General features: G+C 33.9%; 1 protein-coding gene across 9 annotated transcripts in view; it reads right to left on the bottom strand.

The window, feature by feature from the left end:
• Cacna2d1 (calcium voltage-gated channel auxiliary subunit alpha2delta 1) overlaps positions 1–21,888 on the bottom strand; it is a 444,702-nt gene that overhangs the window by 202,203 nt on the left and 220,611 nt on the right. For all 9 annotated transcript variants that reach the window (XM_048786232.1, XM_048786240.1, XM_048786238.1 and 6 more), the window contains exon 4: positions 12,888–12,947. In XM_048786232.1, coding sequence (XP_048642189.1) covers positions 12,888–12,947 — 60 coding nt within the window. The remainder of the gene's footprint in view (positions 1–12,887; positions 12,948–21,888) is intronic.

A 21,888-nucleotide genomic window follows, 5' to 3' on the forward strand; every position in this document is an offset into this window, starting at 1 on the left:
TCTCTCTCTCTCTCTCTCTCTCTCTCTCTCTCTCTCTCTCTCTCTCTCTCTCGATTAGTATAATAGTAAAAACATTGTTTTTACTTTTTACTATTATATGCATAATGAAGAGATTCATATGCATAACGAAAGCAATAACAATACAATTACAATAATAATTGTATGCAACTTATCAATTGCACACATTTTTTTTGTATTTTTGAAGTAAGATGAGGAGAGAGATTGAAATGGAAAGATGAGTTGATTTCTATCTTTGAATGAGTTAAATGTGATTGGAATTTTTATCAAAGGTCTCTAATTATAAATGCTTATAATCTGTGGTAAAAGATGCTTAAATTTTATTTTCAACTTACCAATTGTGTAGCACTAACATAATTAAGTAGACTTCCCACCATACAATAGATGTTTGATGTCTTTGAAATAAAAATATTTTGATGAATTGAATTTACTCAACAGTAGCCTTGAATTTTACATCTCCTGAAGAACTTTCAAGCTATTGGGTGATAGGACTCTGGCAAGCTAAGGTACAGGCTATGAATGATAGTATAATTACTCTTCTCAATTCTAAATTCAAAAAGCTCTCAATATGGCCAAACAACGCTTTTGTAGTTAGACCTTGGCTTTCCTGACTTAGCTGTTTTATCTGAGTCACAGAGCATGGCTCAATATTATTTATAATCATCAATGAAATATCCTTGACATTTTGAGAGTATTGAGAAAAGAAACACTGGCAAGTTGAACATACAAAGTGTCCATGCCAGAGAATCTTTTTCTCTAAACTTCTAAACATTCTCTTATGCAAGAAAATAAACAGTATGAGGAAAATGGCAGAAAAATGTGATTTCTACTCATATGTGATGTAAAATTATCCATTTCTTCCACCATTGCCCCCTGGCTACCCCAAATAAAGAAAACTCTATGAACCAAAAGAAATTTCCTGAATTAAAATCTAGAATATTATTAAAATGACTACGAATCAGAGTTTAAGGGTAAACTAAAATAGAGAAACTCTGGGAAGCCTCAGGATTTTCTGACATTAAAAGAAAAGAAACATTGATATTCTCTGTCATTCCATTTCCCTTCTAGCCAAAGAAATAGGCTTATGTCATCTTGAATATAAGATTTGGTCATTTTCACTCAGCACAAAGATTATAAAAAGAAAAAAGAATTTAGCAGCTGAACCAAACATATACATTTGATTTATTACAACTTAGACTCTATAATCTATTTTCTCCAGAGAGTAACTAATGTTCTTTTTTAAACACCCAAATCTTCAGAACACAAATACCTCAGCTTTTTCAAATGATAGTGTAGAAATTTAAATCTATGTGATTTTACCAATTTTAAATTTTAAATTAATGAAAATCCAACATTTATACAAACGCTAAGATTGCTGAAATGTTTTAAGGATATTTCAAGAGCTTAAAATAACTCTGCTGATTATCTATTCATCTATATATTTCCACAAAGCAATAATACAATGTAACAAAATGGACATTCTGATTTTCTGCTGCTCTCATTATTACTTAGCATTTCCCTTGTATTTATTTTGGAAATTTTTAAAATTATGTTTCAAGAGAGAAGCAGCACTTTTGTAAGCATAATTGATCTCAATGACATGTATGGACTGTTTATGTGGGAAAGGCATTTGATGAGAGCAGGTCTCTATATTCATTGCAGATCCTACCACAAAATAAGTGGTGGAAACATAAGGCTAGATTAAAAAATAAAATAAAAATTCAAATAAAAACTAAATTCCATACAATTTCAGTTATATTTGTTTAGTCAAATTCAGAATATTATCAGCTTTTAAATAAGGTGGTGCTATTCCTAGTTTCCTCATTTAAATTTGATTCTACTCAAAAACCTGTGTGAAAGCATACCTGCATAATTTCTATTTAGATTCAAACAACAGTGCTATTAAGACCAATATCACTCCCAGGAGGTGGGGAGCTAGGAATCTGTTTCACCATTCTCAGCCACCCAGGCATGCAGAGGCTGCTGTAGGTGTCCTCCTTGCAGGCTTAGTTACTGCTTGAGATATTGACAGACCTAGGCTAACATGATGCTGGCTCTGCACAATGGCAGGATGCTGGAGTTAGGGGGCCAAGGAGGTCTCCACTGAGATTTCAAAAGAAGGACTAGGAAACCAGAAAAGTGCAGCAGGATCAGAATTTCTGCAAGCAGCCCCTGAAAGGGCAGTGCATGAAGATGTGAGAAGTGGGCCAGAGAAGTAGTGGAGACCTCCAAGATGAAGAAATGCCAGAAACATGGGGCATCTGCTGAGGAAAGCTATAGGAATTAGAGAGAAACAAGCCAAGAGAGAAGCCATGTAGATTGTAACCAGCCACACCATAGGATCACAGCTACCCCAAGTCCTTTGGAGGGAACATCATGATGCCAAGTTCCTGAGACACTGCACATGGAGCTATAGGACTTATGCTAAGCTGGAATTCAGTTTTGTTTTGGTTCTATCCTTCCTTTAATGCCCCTATTTCTTCCTTTTGGAATTCTAATGTTTACTTCATGTTTTTATATATTGGCTATATTAACTTGATTTTGATTTTAATAGGGGCTCAAGCTGAGAGTTTGCCTTGAGTCTTAGAGAAGCCCTTGAACTTGAACTTTTGAGAAATCCTAGAACTGTAGAAATAATGGGGACTCTTGGAAATGAACTAAACTGTATTTTCCATTTTGAGAGGGACATGAGCTTTTAGGGGTCAGGAGAAGAAGATCACGGTTTAGATGTGAGATGTCCTCCAAAAGTTCATGTGTGAGACAATGTAGAAAAGTTTAGAGGTGAAATGATTGGGTTATGAAAATTTCAACCCAATCAGTGCATTAATCCCCTAAGGGGAATTAACTGGGTGGCAAATGTTGGCAAGTAAGGTGTGGCTTGAGGAGGTGGGTCATTTAGGCACGTGCCTTTGGGATATATATTTTATCTTTGGTGAACCAAGCATAATTTCTCTCTGCTTCTTGATTGTCAGGTCCTGAGTTGCTTTCCTTTGCTACATTTTCACTATGACGTTCTGTCTCATCTGGGGCCCAGAGCAATAGAGTCAGTTTTCTATGGACATAGACTTCTGAAACCATGAGCTTTAAATAAACTTTCCCGCTTGTAAAATGGTTCTTGTCAAGCCTTTTGACCCTGGTGGCAAAATGCTGACTAAAATACCAGGCACAGCCTTTTTTTTTTTTTTTCAAAAAAGAAACCCAAGAAAGATGAGAAATCCAAAAATAAAATAATAAAATGAAGAATTAAAGCCCATGATTTTTACCAAAATCAGAAAAATTAACAGATCTATTACTTCAAATGGGAATGGAAATGACCAGGAAAAAAAGTAAAAAAACAAACAAACAAAAAAATGATAAAGGAATTCAAAAAATTAGGTTATAAAGAAATATAAGTTGGCAAATAAGTTGACAGAACAGAGAAAAAAGACAGGTATAAACAAACTTATCTGGAGAAGAAAGCCTCATGAAAACAAAAAAGCAAGAATGTACATTAAAAGAGCATCATTAAAGACAGAATTGAAAAAATCATGGAAAATGAAATGTAGAAGAAAACAGATGACAGAAAAATTGTAATAGCTAAGATGTTGGTAATGTACAATGGAGAAAGTGCTTCAATCAACAGTAAGTAATGCTTCTGAAGAAGATAGCATGAAGAAAAATTCAAAAATATACAGAAAAAGTATCTGAAATAAGTAAAAGCCAGTATAAAGATTTCAAATAATGAATAAAATATGTATTGTCCTTAGCTCAAACTCGGGAATGAAGAAGTAGAAAACCAGTGCAAATAATCAAGTAAACTTAAGATGCATGGGCTGAAACAGACCAGTGACCAATTTCCTATATCAAATAACAATGACAGAATACAGTGAAGCAATGTCCCAAAATTTTCAGGAAAACAAACAAAAATCATGCTTAGCCAAGATTTCCTTCAAGTTCAAAATGAAACATCCTATATTCTCAATCACACAAAAACTCAATGATTAAAGTATTCTACTCTTTTGGCTCAAAGCATTTAATAAAATCCAATTAAATTATAAGTTATAGGAAAATAAAATTAACAATGAAATAAAGTTACAATTTTGACACTTGGTTTTCCTAAATTGCTCAGGCTGGTGTCTAACTTTCAATCCTCCTGCCCCAGCTCCTGAGTATCTGGAATTATACAGCATTACACCGTCATGCCTGGCTCAGTCTTCTATTTCTAAGATTTAGAATTTTATTTTGATTCATCATTTTTATTTTCATAATAAACAGTCCAGTTTGTGTAGTCAGGTTTTATTCAATCTCATGATACAAGACAGGCCATGTTCCCTTCGGTTACACTGGCTTGCAGTAAAGGGATTCACAATGTCTTCACTCTATCCTCACGGGACCTACTTACTAGGAACCTTGTAGGGACATTGGGAAAAACAGAGCCTCCAGGTTGATTCTTAGAAAATCCACAGGAGAACTATCCTCATAGGCAGAAACATTGGAATAAAAATAAAGAAGTTTTTGCAATGTAGCAGTTTCATAATTTTCAGAATGTAGTAATCAATATAGTAAATTCATGACATACCACACTACTAAAATTCTGTGATCATTAATTTTCCTTAGCATTCAGAAATCAAAAGCTGTCCTGATTACAAAATGTCTTCTGATAAAGTGGAAGGAGATCTTTTGCAACATTTCAAAACTGTGCTCATGTAAAACTTCACTTAATATTATTAGTTTTGGCTTAAAGTAACATTTTGCTCTTTTAAAAAATCTAGTTGTTACTTGTGTTGCCTAGATTTTATTGTTGCATGAACTTTTTAAGAAAAGCACTACATTGCTTTTTAAATTCAGGTTTGTGTTACTTATGCTACTCTGATTTGATATTTGGCTGGCTTCTTGGTTTCAAATTTTAAATTTCTCATCCTAGTTAGATGAAAATGTTTGTGTCAAAAGAATATATAAATTTTTTATACTATCATTAAATTTAAAAAAGTGTTCTATTTAATTGATGGACTAAAATCTTATTTTCATATATGTGTGTACACACACATACACTGATATATATATATATATATAATATCACAGGCCTCCAACTGTAAGAAAATTATCTTTCATTTCTATTTTAGGATAAATTAAATAGGGGCTGAAGCCCCTAATGGAAAAGAAAAGAAAAAAAGTTTAACAAAAGAAAAGCACACAGATTGAATGTTAGATCTAGGTGACATGGGAGCCTTTATAAGAAAATGAGAACCCAAAGAAATAGGAAAACTGTGTATTTTACGCTCGGTTTGATAAAAAAGTGAATGACTGTGGAAAAGAATGCTTGGATAATCAAGTGTGATCTATTGCTAATAAACTGGAAGAACCATATCGAGGCATCTTTGTTCCAATTCTTCTGTGTCCTTGATTCCTCAGAGATAAGCATGCTCCTTTCCTCTCAGTATGGGGTAGGCACATCCCAAATGAGGATTTTATGATGAGTTTAGGAACAGGGGTAACTAGTGAGTGAGCCTCCTGTCTGAAACTTTCTCCAATTTTTTTAATTGAAAGTATTTTAAGGTAGCTTGTAGGGAACTCTATTTGGTACAATTGTGTAAGAGTGGTTTGTGAATATCACAGAATAATAGGCTCTGATTCACAATTTGATTTGTCATTGCATGATGATTTCACCTAAAGGGAGTGGATGCTCTCGACAAAAACAGTAGTGGAGATGAAGGATGCTGGAATGCTAAGTTAGAATTGATGAAATGTGCAGATGAAAAATAGGTGGGTTATGTCAGAGGGAGACATTAATACTTGTTCCTAATTTTGGCCATATAAACTGGGGAGATAATGATATCACTTCAGAAAATTAACAGATGATCAAGCTAATTGGGGAGGAAAGTAATAGAATAGTTTCTCTGGGCATCTGAGTCTTACCATGCTATTGAGACACCCAAGCAGAAACAGCCAGGACACAGCACAGTAAATGAGTTTAGAGGTCAGAAAAGAGGTTCTGGGGGAAATGTATTAAAAGTTAACGACAGACAAGGGATCCTGATACAAAGCATGGGCATTTAAGATGACAAGGTGAAGGACTTGCCCTACATTTAGATGATACTGCAGATACTGTATAGAAGAGGAGTGAAAAGGAGAGTGAGAAAGAATTTTACAGTGAGAATATAGGGAAAACTGAGTTTCCCGAAAGCTAAAAGAATGTTTGAAGAAGGTAAACTAATAAGTTGTGCATGAAAGTGAAACAAAAATCGCAAGTATGAAGAACAACAAAATAATGCTCATTAGGTTTTATGTGAACAACAAAGAAGAGTTTTATCCAGATGCAATTTTGAAGCCTCATCAGAATGGGCCAACTAGTGGGTGAAAGTGAAGATGAATGAACTCACCTCTGTGAGTTTTGCAGTTTAAGACAAGAAAAGTTGCAAAGCTAAAAGGGGCAATAGGCTTTTGTATGTTTGTTTGTTTAATGGTAGAAGATACTGGAGTCAGGTTTTACACTGGTGAGGAAGTGAAAGAAATCATTGGAAGAGGTACAGCATAAACTCCTCAATTAGGTTCACTTGGAATGTTGCAAAGTGACAGGGGTCTATGAATAAAAGGATGGGCTTTAAAGTGAACCATCTCACATGCTGGGGCAAGTTGGTTAGTCCCTTACATTTCTATAGCATTTTCTCAAATGGATCATGTCCACTAATAAAGTCAAGTAGTATACTTTAAAAAAAAATTATAAATAAAGACTGTTATTTGAATATCCTTTAGGAAATCTTTTTTTTTTTTTTAATTTAAATTTAAACCAGAGACAGCTCAGGTCTCATTCTATCTGCTCTGAGATATTCTTTTTTAATTACTTCTGGTTGCAGTTTCCACTCTCAGCATCATCAGATCCTTTTCAGAAGCTCTTTAGCTCAAATCATGATGATCAGTGAGCAGAGAGAGTGAAACTCTCAGCCACACCCTACCACTTCAGTTACCACTCAGTTAATCATGATTGGGTTAAGATTCTTTCAACCCAATCATTTCTCCTCTGAACCTTCTTGCATTATCTCACATGTGAGCTACTGGGGGACACCTCACATCCAAACCCTGGCACTATAATTTTGCCAAAACTGCATAGAAAGTTGTTGGCAGATCCAAAATTTGAGTGTATTTGCATAATTCTAAGCCCAGTTCTCTCTATAATGATGCCATGGCTGTGGACAAATATATTCAGACCCAAAAATAAAGTTCAAACAGATTTTTCCCTAATTTTGACAGTAATGTTTACAAGTAAAAACAGATGTCCCAATATAAGTAATTATTTTTAAATTAAAAATTATATACAGGCTATTACCTGTCATGAATTGAACCTGTCAATCATCTTCTTGGTAATGCATAAGTCACATTTCTTATCCTCCAGATATTTACATTTTAGTGGTAAAAAATATGGATTAAAAAAATATGCACTGAAACATGTATGAGTATTAGTGGAGCACATATAATAGCCTATGCAACACTGGTCAATCAAGGTCAAGAGGAAATTGTCAAGAAAGAGAAAAGAATTCTAAGCAGAGATAGTAAAAAATTAAGAAAGTGAATAAAAGACTATTGTTTTAAGAGAATTTTAAAGTAGTTTGCTCTAAGGTGGACTTAGAATCTCAGGATAATGGCACTAGCTGTTTGGGATATGTTACAATAGAAAATTTCAGAAAGGTTAGATGGGCCAGATCATGAAGCACCTAGTACATCCTAAATATATGCTAAATGGAAAAATGACTGAAGAATTTTAAACAAGGAAGTGAAATAAATTGAAGCTTAAATTAAGTCTTCATTGACTATGTATTATATGTAAATTGCAGTAATTTAAAATGTTTATACAGTCTTCTTTTTACTTGTTTTCTGGTTCAGAAATTAAGTAAACTTTCATTTTAATGCTCATAGTAATATCCAAAGGTTTTAATAAAAATGCAGCTCAAGTTATAAAGAAGTTAATGAAATATCTGAGCTTTAAAACCCTCTTTTGACAGCTGTAATTTGGCACCAGCTGGTGGCAGTAATTGACTCCAGTTTAAATATCAATGAGGAAGATTCTGGGCACTCTGTATGGCTAAAATTTTTAGAAAACTGGTATCAATTCCAGAAAACTCTCAATAATATGGGCTATTTACATAATCTCAATCTCAGAAAACAGAGGCAGCAGATTGATCTTGAATAATAAAAACCAACATTGCACCTTTCACTTCCTAAGTCACCAAGGCCTGCCTTCCTTTGTAACTTCTCCTTTCATTCCTGATGGAGAGGGAAGGGGAAGAAAGCAATGTACACAGCAGTATTTATGTTTAAATTTGCATTATCACAGGACATATCATTACATTGTCTTAATGAAGTAGTTTCTACTATACTATCAAATACTGTCCTTACTTTGTCTTCCAAAGAAATCATAGAAAGTGAGGTTAGATCACTAGAAAATATTACATATTATTGAGAATGAAACTAATGTCTTTAGCTAGGAAATTAATGGTGAAATATTTTGCTTCTTTTCATATAAGAAGCGAAAGATCTGGGTTAGCACCCAGGACAACTAACAATAAAGCCTACAGTTACTTTCTAATTTGGAATAATCTTATCATGGGAACCTGATTGTGTGCATACAGACACTATAAACTAGCCTGACTCCTTTCAATTAAATTTTGTATCATGGCTCCTTTTGATCTATCTTGATGAGGTTAGACTCTCAAGATTCTTAAAAGAAGCCTCAATAAATTCTATTATTCTTGGGAAAAATGTTGCAAACTTATGCACGTGGTCCCACCAGACAGAGAAACTAAGAATATCAAAGCTATAAAATCAATTTGGTGGCATATCAAATTTACTTATTATTCATTAAAATAGAATGCCATTCCAATTATTCCTCATAAAATTCAATTCTTTCTTATACAAGGTACATATCAACTTGTAATGTGTTTTCTTTATACATATAACCAAAATAAAAATGTTTTCACATTGCACCTATTCACAATTCTTTGTATTACAACTAACAAGAATGATGTAACTCCATGAAATGAATAAGGATAGATGAAATAAATACATGATTCCAGTACCTATTAACTTTACTTATATAAACACAGTATTCTAAATGTTACAATTTTAAGGCAACATTTCAAAATATGATTTGGAAAAGTAATTTTTTAAATTATAAACTTAAAATTATATTGAATAACTAAATTAGCCTGATTGACACTGAATAACATTCAATTTCTCTAGAAAAATTTGCACCTTCTAATTTAGTTTCTCTGCAACGCTAAAGAGAGCAGCCTCCTCAAAGGTTTTATTGACTGCCCAATTTGAAGATGTCTATACTCTGCCTGCACAGTAACAAGCTGGCACTAATAAGCCATACATAAGATACCAGTCATTAAAATACAAATTAGGCACCTTTTATGTTTATACATGTGTAAGTAAAATTAATATTGCAGGCTTAGTTGGAAATAAAATTGCTTTAGTTAACCAACCATTGCAATGCAATCAAATGAGATTTCAAATGCAACCAGAAAAGATCTGTTTGGTAGAAATAATAGGGATGATTTCATGTAGAACAATTAATTTACCAAGCTTTTTTTCTCCCACCTGCCCTTAATAAAATATTTTTCTATCATAATTGACATGATATGTCACCTTTAATACCCATAAGTTGCATGGAGACCTGAAAGACAGCTGGTAGACATAGCTTATTTACAAATATTGGTCTGAACTTGTAAATGCATGACCACATAAATCTTAAGCCATTTAGAGTGTATGCCCTTTGTTCCCTCCATTGTATATTCAGCTGGGAATTAAATGGAGCTGAGGGAGAGTCTGAATTACATGAGGCCTTTGTTGTTGCCAGCATATTAGTGCTTTGCCTTTTGTTCTTGTTGTTTATGAGATCTCTCTACATTACACAGTAGGGAATGTTAATCAACATTTTGCCTAAGTAATATTAATGAAACTTGCTCACTTGTACTTGAAGGAAGAAACAGAATATTATATTCCTTTTTGAAATGTTAATGTATCTTTTAGGAAATTATTTCTGCCTTCTAAATCATCTTAGTGTTAAATTATTAAAGGATGGCATTAAGGAACTATTACACTGGTGCAAATAGTTAAATACCTTAAAAGATAAAAAGATTATAAAGTTTAAATGGAGGGCCTTTTAAAAGACAGTAGCATTTAACTTCAAATTAAACATTTTTAAATGTTTGATTAAAATACTGCCAATTTGCAGGTGTTTTGCATACAATAAGAAGAGATTTAATGTCAATGATTTTTAATTTCCATCCACCAATTTGGACTGTGTTCTGGCCTTGAAGGATTTATTTAACTTTGCTACATCTAAAAACTACAGCACTATCTACTTTATAAGAAAAAAGAATGGGAAAAGTTTTCAGGCTTTTGTACTTGTTACACATTTGTGTCTTAAGATTGGGCAATTAAAAATTGCCTATTTGTGTTCTATTCTTCAAGAAGAAAACTGTCACTATTTCATGTTCCAAGACTCTATATGAAAGGTAGGGCTACTGAAAAGACTTTATATAAGGCTGACATGGTAGGAGATGGAAAACATCAATTCTCAAAGTGCAAACTATAACAGATATGTGTCTTGTAAAAAAACATTCATAGTTGTCCAAGAAGGAATGCAGGGAAAAGAAATGGCAGAGCTCTAAAATGGACTAACTTCTTTTCCTCTTTAACAGCCTTTTTGATGTCAATCAATTTCTTCATAGGTCCCAAATAAACTGTGAAGTAACCCAGAGGGAAATTAAGAACAAAATTTGTTCAAGAATTCTCCCACAGAGCAAGCATTATTTCTTAAGAACATCTGACACTAGAGTAAACCATTTGTTTTCTATTTAACCATGTAAGATTTACTAATGGCTTTGGGGTCATTGTAGGTACAATTTGTCATCTTGCATGACTATCACAGCAGTGCTGCTAGTTTGACACAGGCACTAAGAGAATATATGATAGGGGTTAAATTTCAAGGTAAATTTATTTCATATTTTGGCATTTCACAAATAAGAATACAGCTTAAAATTTTTGGTGCATTGTAATTAAATTGTCTTCTTTTTCTTGAAATAACTAAAATAGTAGAGTGCCTTACAATTGACAATGGCCTGAATTCAATAAAACATGTAATATGTAGCATGCATTGAAGATAGCATTGTAAGTAATGGTCACTATTACTTCTGTAAGGAGAAAAAAGTTATTGCCAAAATGATGAATTTGTGTTAATGAGCCCAATATTAAAGAGTTTACAATGTATCTGGGCAGAATCCATCTAGTTTTACATCTATCAAACTTCACAATGCTTTTACAGTGCCCCTCTGTTGGGAATAGGAAGGAAAAATAGAAAAGAATCAAAAGAATAGATTATTTTTTCCTTTTGTCTATTTGAGAAACACAATTTCAAGTTTCTTTTTCTTACATTTCAAAGTAACCAACTACAATGTAAACCCTAAAATTAGATGAGCTAAAATTGTCCTCAATATTCAAAGACCTTATTTTTTTTTTACTTTGACACCAAATTTTTGTTCTTTACATATGAGTGACAAATTGATCTTTATTGTCCTCACTAGGATAAATGATAGTGGAAAAGCTAGTTTTTACATGACACTAACAACAGGGACAATACGATCAAGTTACTGAAAGTCAACTCACTATGATAAACAATAGTGGAAAAGCTAGTTCTTACATGACATTAACAACATGGACAATATGATCAAGTTACAGAGAGTCAAACAATTTGACAGCAGTCAAGTAACATCAAGCAGTGTGGTAGATTGATTGGGAAATATAAATTACTGAAAAGGTAGTAAAATATGAACACTATCAGAAAAGATTTTTTTTAAATCAAGCATCGAAGATTAGCTAACTATTACAAGGGAATGAAATACTCAGTGCATTTTCCTTTGATAGACAAGAAAAAAACACAAAGTAAAATGTTAGTTCCTAAACTCCTTGTGTTCTATTAACATGCAATTTTTAACTTTAAATTTGACACTTTCGTTTTACACAATGGAATTATCACTCACATTCTAATCTTATTTTAAAGAGGAAGTGGGGTTTGGAGGAGGTTAAATTCCAAAAATCAATTGTCTGGAATGTTTCAGTGATGAGAAACTGAAGACATTTTCAAAATAATTCAAATATGTAACAAAAATTTTTGAGCTGACAATTAAAGAGAAACTTCTGCCCTGTGCCCTGTGGCTGTTAAGAAGGCAAACAGATGACAGAAAACCTCATCACAAGGAGAACTTCTGCTTTTGTAACCATTAAACCATTACCCCTTGGAACACGAAGCAAGTTTATTTAAGAAAAAGAAAAGAAAGAAATAGAAGAAAAGAAAAAGTGGAAAAACTAATGCCAGCTGGCATGTCTAAAAGTAGGCCAGAATAGAAGGAGAAATACTTCTGGCCAAAATGAAGCAAATTAAAATCTAAGAGATTTAATATAGTCATTCTCCCCTTTGATCACACTGCCAACCATCAAGGTGATCATGAAACACACACTCCTCTTTCAAATTCAAAGTCATAGAATGCAAATTGTTTTTCAACTGGTATATTCATAATATCTACAAAGATTACTCAGATATTATAATTTAGTGCTATTTCAAAGCATTTTATAAATATCTAGGTATGGAAAAAAACATTTGAAAGAACTTTCGTTTTTTAATGTAGAGCATAAGCCAGAACATTTAAACTAACTCAATTAGTTCTGATTACCCAAAGTAAGGCTGTTCTTTCCCTCCCTTTATTTTTTTTTTTAAGTCCCACACATAACATCATAACATTCCATCACTAAAACATTATTTTAATGTGATCATAATTATTCAAACACTAAAGTCAATCTATTTAAATCAAGGGGTTAAAAAGGGTCCTTACTGCAAAATCTTCCCTCCACTGATGGGCTGCTTGAACTTTCTCTGCTTCCAAAGCCAGGCGCTGAAAAAGAAACAGTAAATCTTAGAATTTAAGTGACCACATGAACATGTAATTATTACATAAAGTGCTTAGGTTGTCTAATCAATTACGAGGACATAATAGCAGAGGAGACTCCTTGTTTTTGATTCATAAATTCTAAATCATTTAGCAATCTAACCTATTAAAGTTGATATATTTACTATTTAGTGATAAATAACAAAACTATTCCTAAATGCCATCCAGTTTACTATATCTGCTGTCATCAGCAGTAGTGTCCTCTACAAGTGCTTTTTTTTTTCAATGACTTACCGTCTCCATTTGCTAAAAACTATCAAATAGGATATTAATTTTGCTAGAAAATTGTTGACACTTCAAGCCTCTAATTAAGTTCTGTTCCAGTCAAGTGACATTTTTATTTTTATTTTTTTAAGTGACATTTTTAAAGTCAATGAGCTACTATTAAGGACCATAGGTAAACTATACTAAGACTAATAAAATTCCTATCTAATAAAATGTGAATTGCTTGGTACAGCATGCCGTTTTCATACTAGGCTATAAAAGTATATCCTGTAACAATAAAGTATGCAGCAGGAAATGTTTCTTTCACTTAACTGTAGCACAGTACAACAGAGTATCAAACATGAAAACCAGACTGAACACTGGACAGAAACAAAAAACCTGGCTCACTCAGCATGGATCATAGAGAGAGTGAAAGCTTAATTCTGCTTACATCATGAGAAATCAGAGGTTCATTAGCTTTATTGTAAATGAGATCATACATGTTTACATGAAGTTCCTTTAGGTATAGATGATAAATATATGTATAATTGTAATAGATAACACATGCAAACCAATTGTTTTGAACATTTAAAAATTTTAAAAATCATTTAAATATGTTAAAAATTCATTTTTATGAAAACTAAATAGATTTTAAGGATTCTGACTGCAAAGTTTGTGCTCATTCCACAAAACCACTCTTGGGTTTCTCACCCAGTCCATCAAAAGTGGCATCAGCAGACATTCAATGTACATATCAAGACATAGCAGTAGTATCAAAACCAGAACACTGGTAGAGATCCATGATTATTTAGTAATTGATAAATAGGAAAATAAAAATAAGCACCAAAAAATATTGTGCAGTGTGTTAGTCTGGAAAGTGTTTTTAGAAAGGTCTTGTCCTGGTATCCTGAGAGACTATTGCTTTTCAGTTAAAAAAAAAAAAAAAGCTTTTGATATGCAGTGGTCTGCAGAAGAAAGAAAACACAAGGGAAGCAAGCTTATCAGATGAGAGAAAGATCAACTCCCTTGAAGGCTTTGCATTCTCAACCTTCATTTTGTCTCACATGATCATCTTTTCTTCCAGCATTGAATTCTGTCAGGTGACATGAAAGTCTACTAAAAAGTATAATTATAAAGTATATAAAGATTCAATTCTATCATTCTAATTCAATGACACCAAATACATTTTTTTCTTAGAAATAGACTATTTAAACAAAAATTTCTGAGGAAATAATTTGCCTCCTACTTTGTAGATTAATTATTATTTAAAGGATGTTTTTAAGTTTTATGAAATATTTCATTAAGAGGAATTTTCCTTTGATAGATTTGAAAGAAAACTATCAGGAATCATGATAGTTCCCTGAGACTCAAATAATGTTGAGACTCATATTTAAATATCAAATATTTACTTAGAGACATAATTTAAACATTCCAAAACAATTTCTTGGGCTACCCTATAACAAGAATTTTATTTTTTAATAAAGGGGTAATAGATAAGAACAGACTAATCCAAGTAAAATATGCATGTGTTATGTGATTAATGTTCAAACAGTTAACACCCAATAAGGATTAGCAAATTATTCTATTACTCCTATGTTGACAATCTAATTATCATCCTAATGAGTTTTAGCTATCTTCATCAAAAGGTTATTAACATATCAAAAGGATCATGATACTCATTTAAATGGCCTAACAATACCTATTGAAAGTAGCAGACTTAGGTGAATGAACAGACTTTTATGTGTTCTGAAGAAAAGTGTATAGGTACCATAATTAACATGGAGCTATGGTATAATGAACAGGAACTTCTCAATCACATAGAAATGATATCCAATCCTGATGTTGCCTTTCACAAACAATGGAATTTTAGGCAAATATTTTAACTGTGATCAGCTGCTAGGAAATTTATCAACTTTATATATATTCTATTTGATATTCTAAAAATATGGTATATTATCAAATCCATAAAGTTCTGCTTCCATTTGAATTGCATAAACATGACTCCATAGAATGTCACTATAGTCACTAATAACCACCTCAACATGTAAATAATACCACTGAAATGAATGAGGACCCTTAGTAGTCCCTAAATTCTACTGTATTTCACCCTACAGAAAAGTTCCTATCTATAGAACCATATGGAGGTAAAACATGCAGCTCTGGGGAATAGTTTAACATGGCAGTCAATGTGCATTCAATTTTATTTCATTCTGTTTTTTTTTTTTTTTTTAATTTTTTATTGTTGGCTGTTCAAAACATTACATAATTCTTGATATATCATATTTCACACTTTGATTCAAGTGGGTTATGAGCTTCCATTTTTACCCCAAATACAGATTGCAGAATCACATCAGTTACACATCCATTGATTTACATATTGCCATACTAGTGTCTGTTGTGTTCTGCTGCCTTTCCTATCCTCTACTATCCCCCCTCCCCTCCCCTCCCCTCGCCTCTTCTCTCTCTGCCCCCTCTACTGACATTCATTTGTCCCCCTTGTATTATTTTTCCCTTTCATTCTGTTTTTACCATAAATGACATAAAAGGAGATAGATCTTTGTGCTCTGCTTTCTGGCCTCACTTCCTAAAGGGAATAGAGAAGGAGATAGTGAGGTGTGACATTTCTTCATTCTTTCTTATGCTGACAAGGAGTTCTTGAAGACCTGAATAGACAGGGCATTACAGACCTCTATGAATATTTAGTGTCATATTTCATCTCAAAGGAGATGTTCTTCTCTTTCCAATAACCTTAAAGAATTCAGTTCATTTAAATTCATACAAATATACAGGTCCGGAATTCTTCTTAAGCCTTCTAGCCATTTATGTATCCTAATGAACAAGGATTTTACTATGTAAAATTAGTGTAGAAAAATAGTTTTTAATCCTATCTGTTTAGTTCATTTTGCTTTAAATATTTCTATAAAGAAATATTACTGGAACCTTGAAAAAGCTCAATTGGACTAAACAAGCCAGGTTGGATATTGGAACTTGAAGTTAAAAAGTTACAAAATGTAAAACTACCCAGTATGACTTAACTTCAGCACATTCCAACATTTAATAATTGTAATAACTAGAGAAATAAATAAATACACATTCCATGTTGGAGGAAAAATATCTTAAGAAACAGTGTGGCCAGGTGAGGTGGTAGGAGACTGTAGTCCCAGCTACTCCCAAGGACAGGGTCAGGGTGAGGAGATCATAAGTTTGAGGCCAGCCTGGGCAATACAACCTGACCCTGTCTCAACAACAAATATATAGAGTAGGTATGTACTTGTGTTCTTTAAACCTTTACTCAGGGTGTGCTGTATGAAACTGTATAAAGAATAAAATACAGAACCACAGTTCCTGCTTCTAAAGCAAATGAACCATCTACTATTTCTTCTTCTCTCTTGCTCACTCTCACCATCACACATGCACACACCCCTTGTGTTATTTGATAGATGCTGTCTGAATGGGTACAATACACTTGATTGGTTAGTTTGACTTTATTTCAGTGGCTGTTCTACATGGAGAATAAAATGTTTAAAGCACTGCCTTTTATCCAGGCTGTAAATATGAAGTGTTGCTTGCTGAAAGCCATAGCCAAGTAGGAATGACGCATGGCATTTTGGGTTGAAAGGTGACACTGCTCAGGGATTAGGGCGGCTCCAGGTTTAGGGTGGATCCTGCTGGGAATAGGGCAGCTCCAGGATTAGGGCGTATCCTGCTGCCTCAGGTGCCCACTCCTTTGGAGTTCCCCCTGAGTTCTCTCGGGGTTCTGAGAGTATTGGTATGCAGAGCCCGGTGGAGGGAGTGTATTTTCCCAGAATGTGCGTGTAGAGTGTCGGTGAGAGTTTGGGAATAAAGAGTTGCTGTTTGAATCTACAAGGCTTTGTGGTGGCTCGGTTATTTTGTGCCCAGCCAGACTTCCGGCAGTTGCTAGCCAAAGATAAGATTTAGTCACAGGTCATTTTTGAAGGGGGTTACTGAAAATACTGAAAAGCATAGAAATCAATTGTCTGAAAACTGCCACCCAGAAATCACTTTTATTATTCTTTATATTTGATCGATAACTTCTTGTGAAAAATAAATATTTTTTAAATATTTGAAATAATTATTTATAATATTATTTATTTATTATTATTATTTACAATAATATTTGTAATATTATTAAATATTAAGAATATTTCAAATCACTTTGAAGTTCCTGTTCGTCACCTCCTTGAACAATTCCCCAGCCCCCAGGAATCATTGCAATGAAGTAATTGGTATCAATATGTGGCACTGTTTGGAATGTTTTTTTTTTTTAATAGGTAAATGTTATCAGATATTGATATTGTCAATTCTTCTTCCTAGTAGGCTGCAAGCAGGTTGAATGCCAAAGAGAAGTTCCACTGGCTTCTTGAGGGGAATGAGTTTTCTAAGGAGAACCCATCACCCTTTCAAGTGACAGTTTAGATTAAATAAGAGAATCATTTTAGATCAATGATGTATAAGAAGGTTTTCTGAGGGATTTGGAAAGAAAAATAATGTCTGGAGGAGGGCAGTGCCCTTCAGGGAAACTACATTGAAGCCATCTTGAGACCCTTTTCAGCACCAAAATTCTACGTCTCTATAGCATCTTTTTCATCAGAACACAGAACAGGCCTCATTTGTAAACAGTCCTGTCTATTCTCTCAAGAGACCAGCATGCTTTCCACTCAGACATTACTCATGCTGTCTAAATTATCCTGAATCATCCTGTCAGCAACGTTTAACAAGATGTGGCACTGCCCTCTTTCTCTGGCACTGGAGGTTAGCAGTGCACCTCAAACAAAGATGACCAAAGCTGCTGTGTTACTCATGTTTGCCCAAACTATGCTTTTGCAGACCTTCTGATTTGTTTAATGGCATGAAATACAAGTACATAATCATAATCATCATTTTTGCAATTTCCCAATTTTATTCTTGGCAGGACAATCCCATATTGATTTCAAGTTATAAAAAGTATTTCAATATAATCCAATTTTAATTTAGAAAAAATATATTCAAATATTGAGCGATTCTACTGAATCCTGATAAAACTACTGGTTTACAGTGGAGAAATTTTATTTTAAAAAGAGAGTTTTTCATCTTAATTACTGCTTCTCAAAAGAAGAACAGGCTGTTAATATACACTCTGGTTAAAGTAACCTGTAAGTAGGTTGAGGAAATAGAAATAAAGCACTGTATGCAGTTTATTTAGTGGTGTCAGATTAAATGTCTTAATGCTTCTATAAATACCACAATCATTAAATGAGAGAATTATTAACATTTACAAAAAATCACTAATTTGGGATTATACAAAGCCAAATCATAAATCTATCTTACACTGAATGAGGTACAATGCAAAGTTACAGGTTATTTTTTATAGCCTATTATTTTCTTATAACTGATTTCCTGCCAGGTTGTGTGAAATAAAAATCTCATAATACAAACATTGTTTCTTCTTGTGGTGTAAGCTTTTAGAGAGCATAATATATGCAAAACATATAAATGAAACTTGCTGAAATCAATCCAGTCATCATTTATTTCTCTATTTGGGGCCAATCGAAAAATAAAACTTTGGAACATGGCTTCTGGATTGTGTTGTATGGATTTGAGAATGGATCTGTAAATGCTTTTGAAATTAACCACAAAGATTCTAGTCTAATCTTCAGAGATGTAATTAGCTCAAAAGAGAGAGAGAGAGAGAGAGAGAGAGAGAGAGAGAGAGAGAGAGAATCTGCCAAACACTTAAGATTACTTTGAATACAGAAGCTAGGGTAAAGGAGATATCTGGTGAGAACAGCAAAAACCCCTTTTCAGCAGTAGTGAGAGTAAATAATACACAACTGATAATTATCATTCCCTTTCTTGACTACTGTACAAAATAAGAAAAGATTGTTCAACTGAATGTGACTTTCACATTAGCTCTACGCTTTGCCACTTGCAAAGAATCACCCAATGAGCTTGTTTAACAAACCTGGACCTCATGCAAAAACCTTCCAACCCCACCACCAACCAGAGATTCTAATTTTATATCTGGTGTCATTACTGCAAATCTACAGTTTCCAAATTGTTCATATTTTCCTTCCAATACAACTTGAAAACACTCTCCCACAGAGTAATATTTTAGAGATATTAGACATATAAATTTAGTTACTCTTTGAGAGACACTATTTAAAATAGAATTGATTTGAAAGCAGTTAGTTAACAAACAGCTCACTGCCCTTCACTGATGCCAGGAGCTAACCTATTCTGACACCCATAATGCAATACTTGTGTCCTCTCCTGGTCTAAACTACCAACCCTGAGTTCCTTTGGTGCATGAAGCACTTCCTTCACACTTCACACCTTCAATATTTTCCAATTGTGTGGCAGAGAGCAGGCACTTGGTAAATGTGTGTGGTATAGAAATAATCATTGCCAAGCATTTTGAGGTTGCACCAATATTTATGACTAGATTAATGGAATCACTATCATTCATTATCCTGATGGTTTGAAAAAGATATTCTCAAGACTTTCTGGCCACAATGTTGTCTTCCTACAAGACAAGCATGGTAGTCAATGAATACATCACTCAATTCTTAAAAATTGCTACATTGACTCAACAACATCTGACACTTAAAATTTAAAACTTGACTGAGGATGTAGTAGGGATTCAGGCAAGTTCATGGAATTGTGTTCTGGGATTCTAGAATTAATCTATAATGAGTTATCTTCTTCTCTAAATATTGTATACTGCAAATTTAGAAAACCACAAGCAGGTCACTATAGAGAAGAAATGTTATGCTCGAATTCGGGACCCCCAAAGAACACCAGAGACCCAAGATCGATGTAAGCAGCAAAGAGGTGTTTATTGCGAGCTAGCTTGGTCCTCCGCGCACACACACAGCAACTGGTGATGCTGAGAGGCCCGGAGCCCAGGGTTTGCAGCAGTTTTATACATTCTTTAGAGAGGGCAGGGACTTCACATACATCATAGCAAATCATCACACACCGCGGGAAAATCAAATAACAACTCTAAAACATGATTAGCACATTCACTGGTGGGAACAAGTTGGGTAGGGGTGATTGGTCAGTACAAAATGGGTATTCATTTGAACTGATTGGTTTAAGCCAAAGGGGTGTACGTGCTGAACTACATGGTTTCCCAACTTGTTATCAACCACCATAAACCACTGGGAGGGTTATCTGGCATCCCAGGTATTTCCCTGTCTCATGCTGATTGGTGGCTGCTAGGGGGCTGCTATGGATCCCCACCTAGCCTGAGTCAGGGACACCTGGCTCAGCAGATCTCTCCTGTTATTTGTAGATAAACAACTTAGCAGGGTGGGAATGTGCTTAGGAGTGCTCTGTGGGTTTTTCCAAGGACTAAGGTCATGTCCCTTCCTTGGACAGGCTTTGCTCTGAGGTAGAGGCTGGTTTTTCAGAAACAATTTGAACAGTGGAGAGGAATGGGGGTAGTTCTTGGAAGTAGTCTAGCCCTTAGCTCTGCTGATAATATGTTCTCCAGTCCTACATAGTTGAGCTATAATACCAAATTATTTACATTAGGAGATCTTACACTCAGGGAATGCAAACAGTACCTACTCAGCTGAGAACTGAACTCAGATGAGAAGGTATGCTAATTCTAAAGGCCTTCTTCAGTCAGTGATTTATTTGTAGACAATTCCTAAGCAAACACCAAACTTAAGTTGGTTGTATTGAGCCATTATGAGAACTCTCCTTAATTATCTAGCAATTATTTTTCTTTATTGAGTAACTAAGAAATATAATGAAAACAACTCATCCATGTAATAGATGCGACCAGGGGCAAGTTAAATAAATACCTTTCACCCCAAATTTCTCAACTATAAAATAAGGATTATAACAGTTCATGTATTGTTGTATTATAAGGGTTAAATAGGATGTTTGTGGAGTCCTCAATAAATACTATCACATTAAAAGTTGAGGTAAAGAGAAATTACATTATATTATAAATGTTATAATACATTATATACATATAATACATTATAAACTTAATGAAATGATGAACTCTAGAAATTACTATTGAAAAACGTTACATACACTTTCAAAGGAGAAAAATCAAACATCTTAAATCCTCTCTGGAATAAAGTTATTCAACTGGGCACACAATTACTAAAACTAGAGGCTTTAAAATTATTTTGGCTATTCCCCTGAGTTAGTCTTACTTTCAATCGAAATGAGAGAGAAGTATCCAGTTTCTCATATTACTTTCTGTCTTGTGAATGGCTGCTAATAGAACTGTATTTTCAAATGTTGTTTAAATGGCAAACTGCATTGAAAGAAATAGCATCTCTCTCCAAAGTGGAAGATTCATGTATGTGTTGTCTAGAAAAATAAAAATAGTGTTCTAGAGAAAATTAGATAGTTTTGCTGGCAGGCTCCTTTAAAAGATCAAGGTTTCAGCCAGGTACAATGACACATACCTATAATCCCAGATACTCAGGAGGATGAGGCAGGTTTGATGCCAGCCTCAGAAAACTAGGGAACCCTGTCTCAAAATAAATAAAAATAAAGGGCTGAGCATATAACTTGGTGGTAGAGTATCCCAGGATTCAATCCCCAGTAGTGAAGAATAAAAAAAGGAAAGGAAGAAAAAGAAAAGGAGAAAGAAAGAAATGGAGAGAAAGGGGAGAGGGTGAGGGAAAGGAAAGAGAGAGAGAGAGAGAGAGAGAGA

The sequence above is a fragment of the Marmota marmota genome, unplaced genomic scaffold (assembly GCF_001458135.2).
Source record: "Marmota marmota marmota unplaced genomic scaffold, marMar, whole genome shotgun sequence".
In the NCBI taxonomy this organism is placed as follows: Eukaryota; Metazoa; Chordata; class Mammalia; order Rodentia; family Sciuridae; genus Marmota; species Marmota marmota.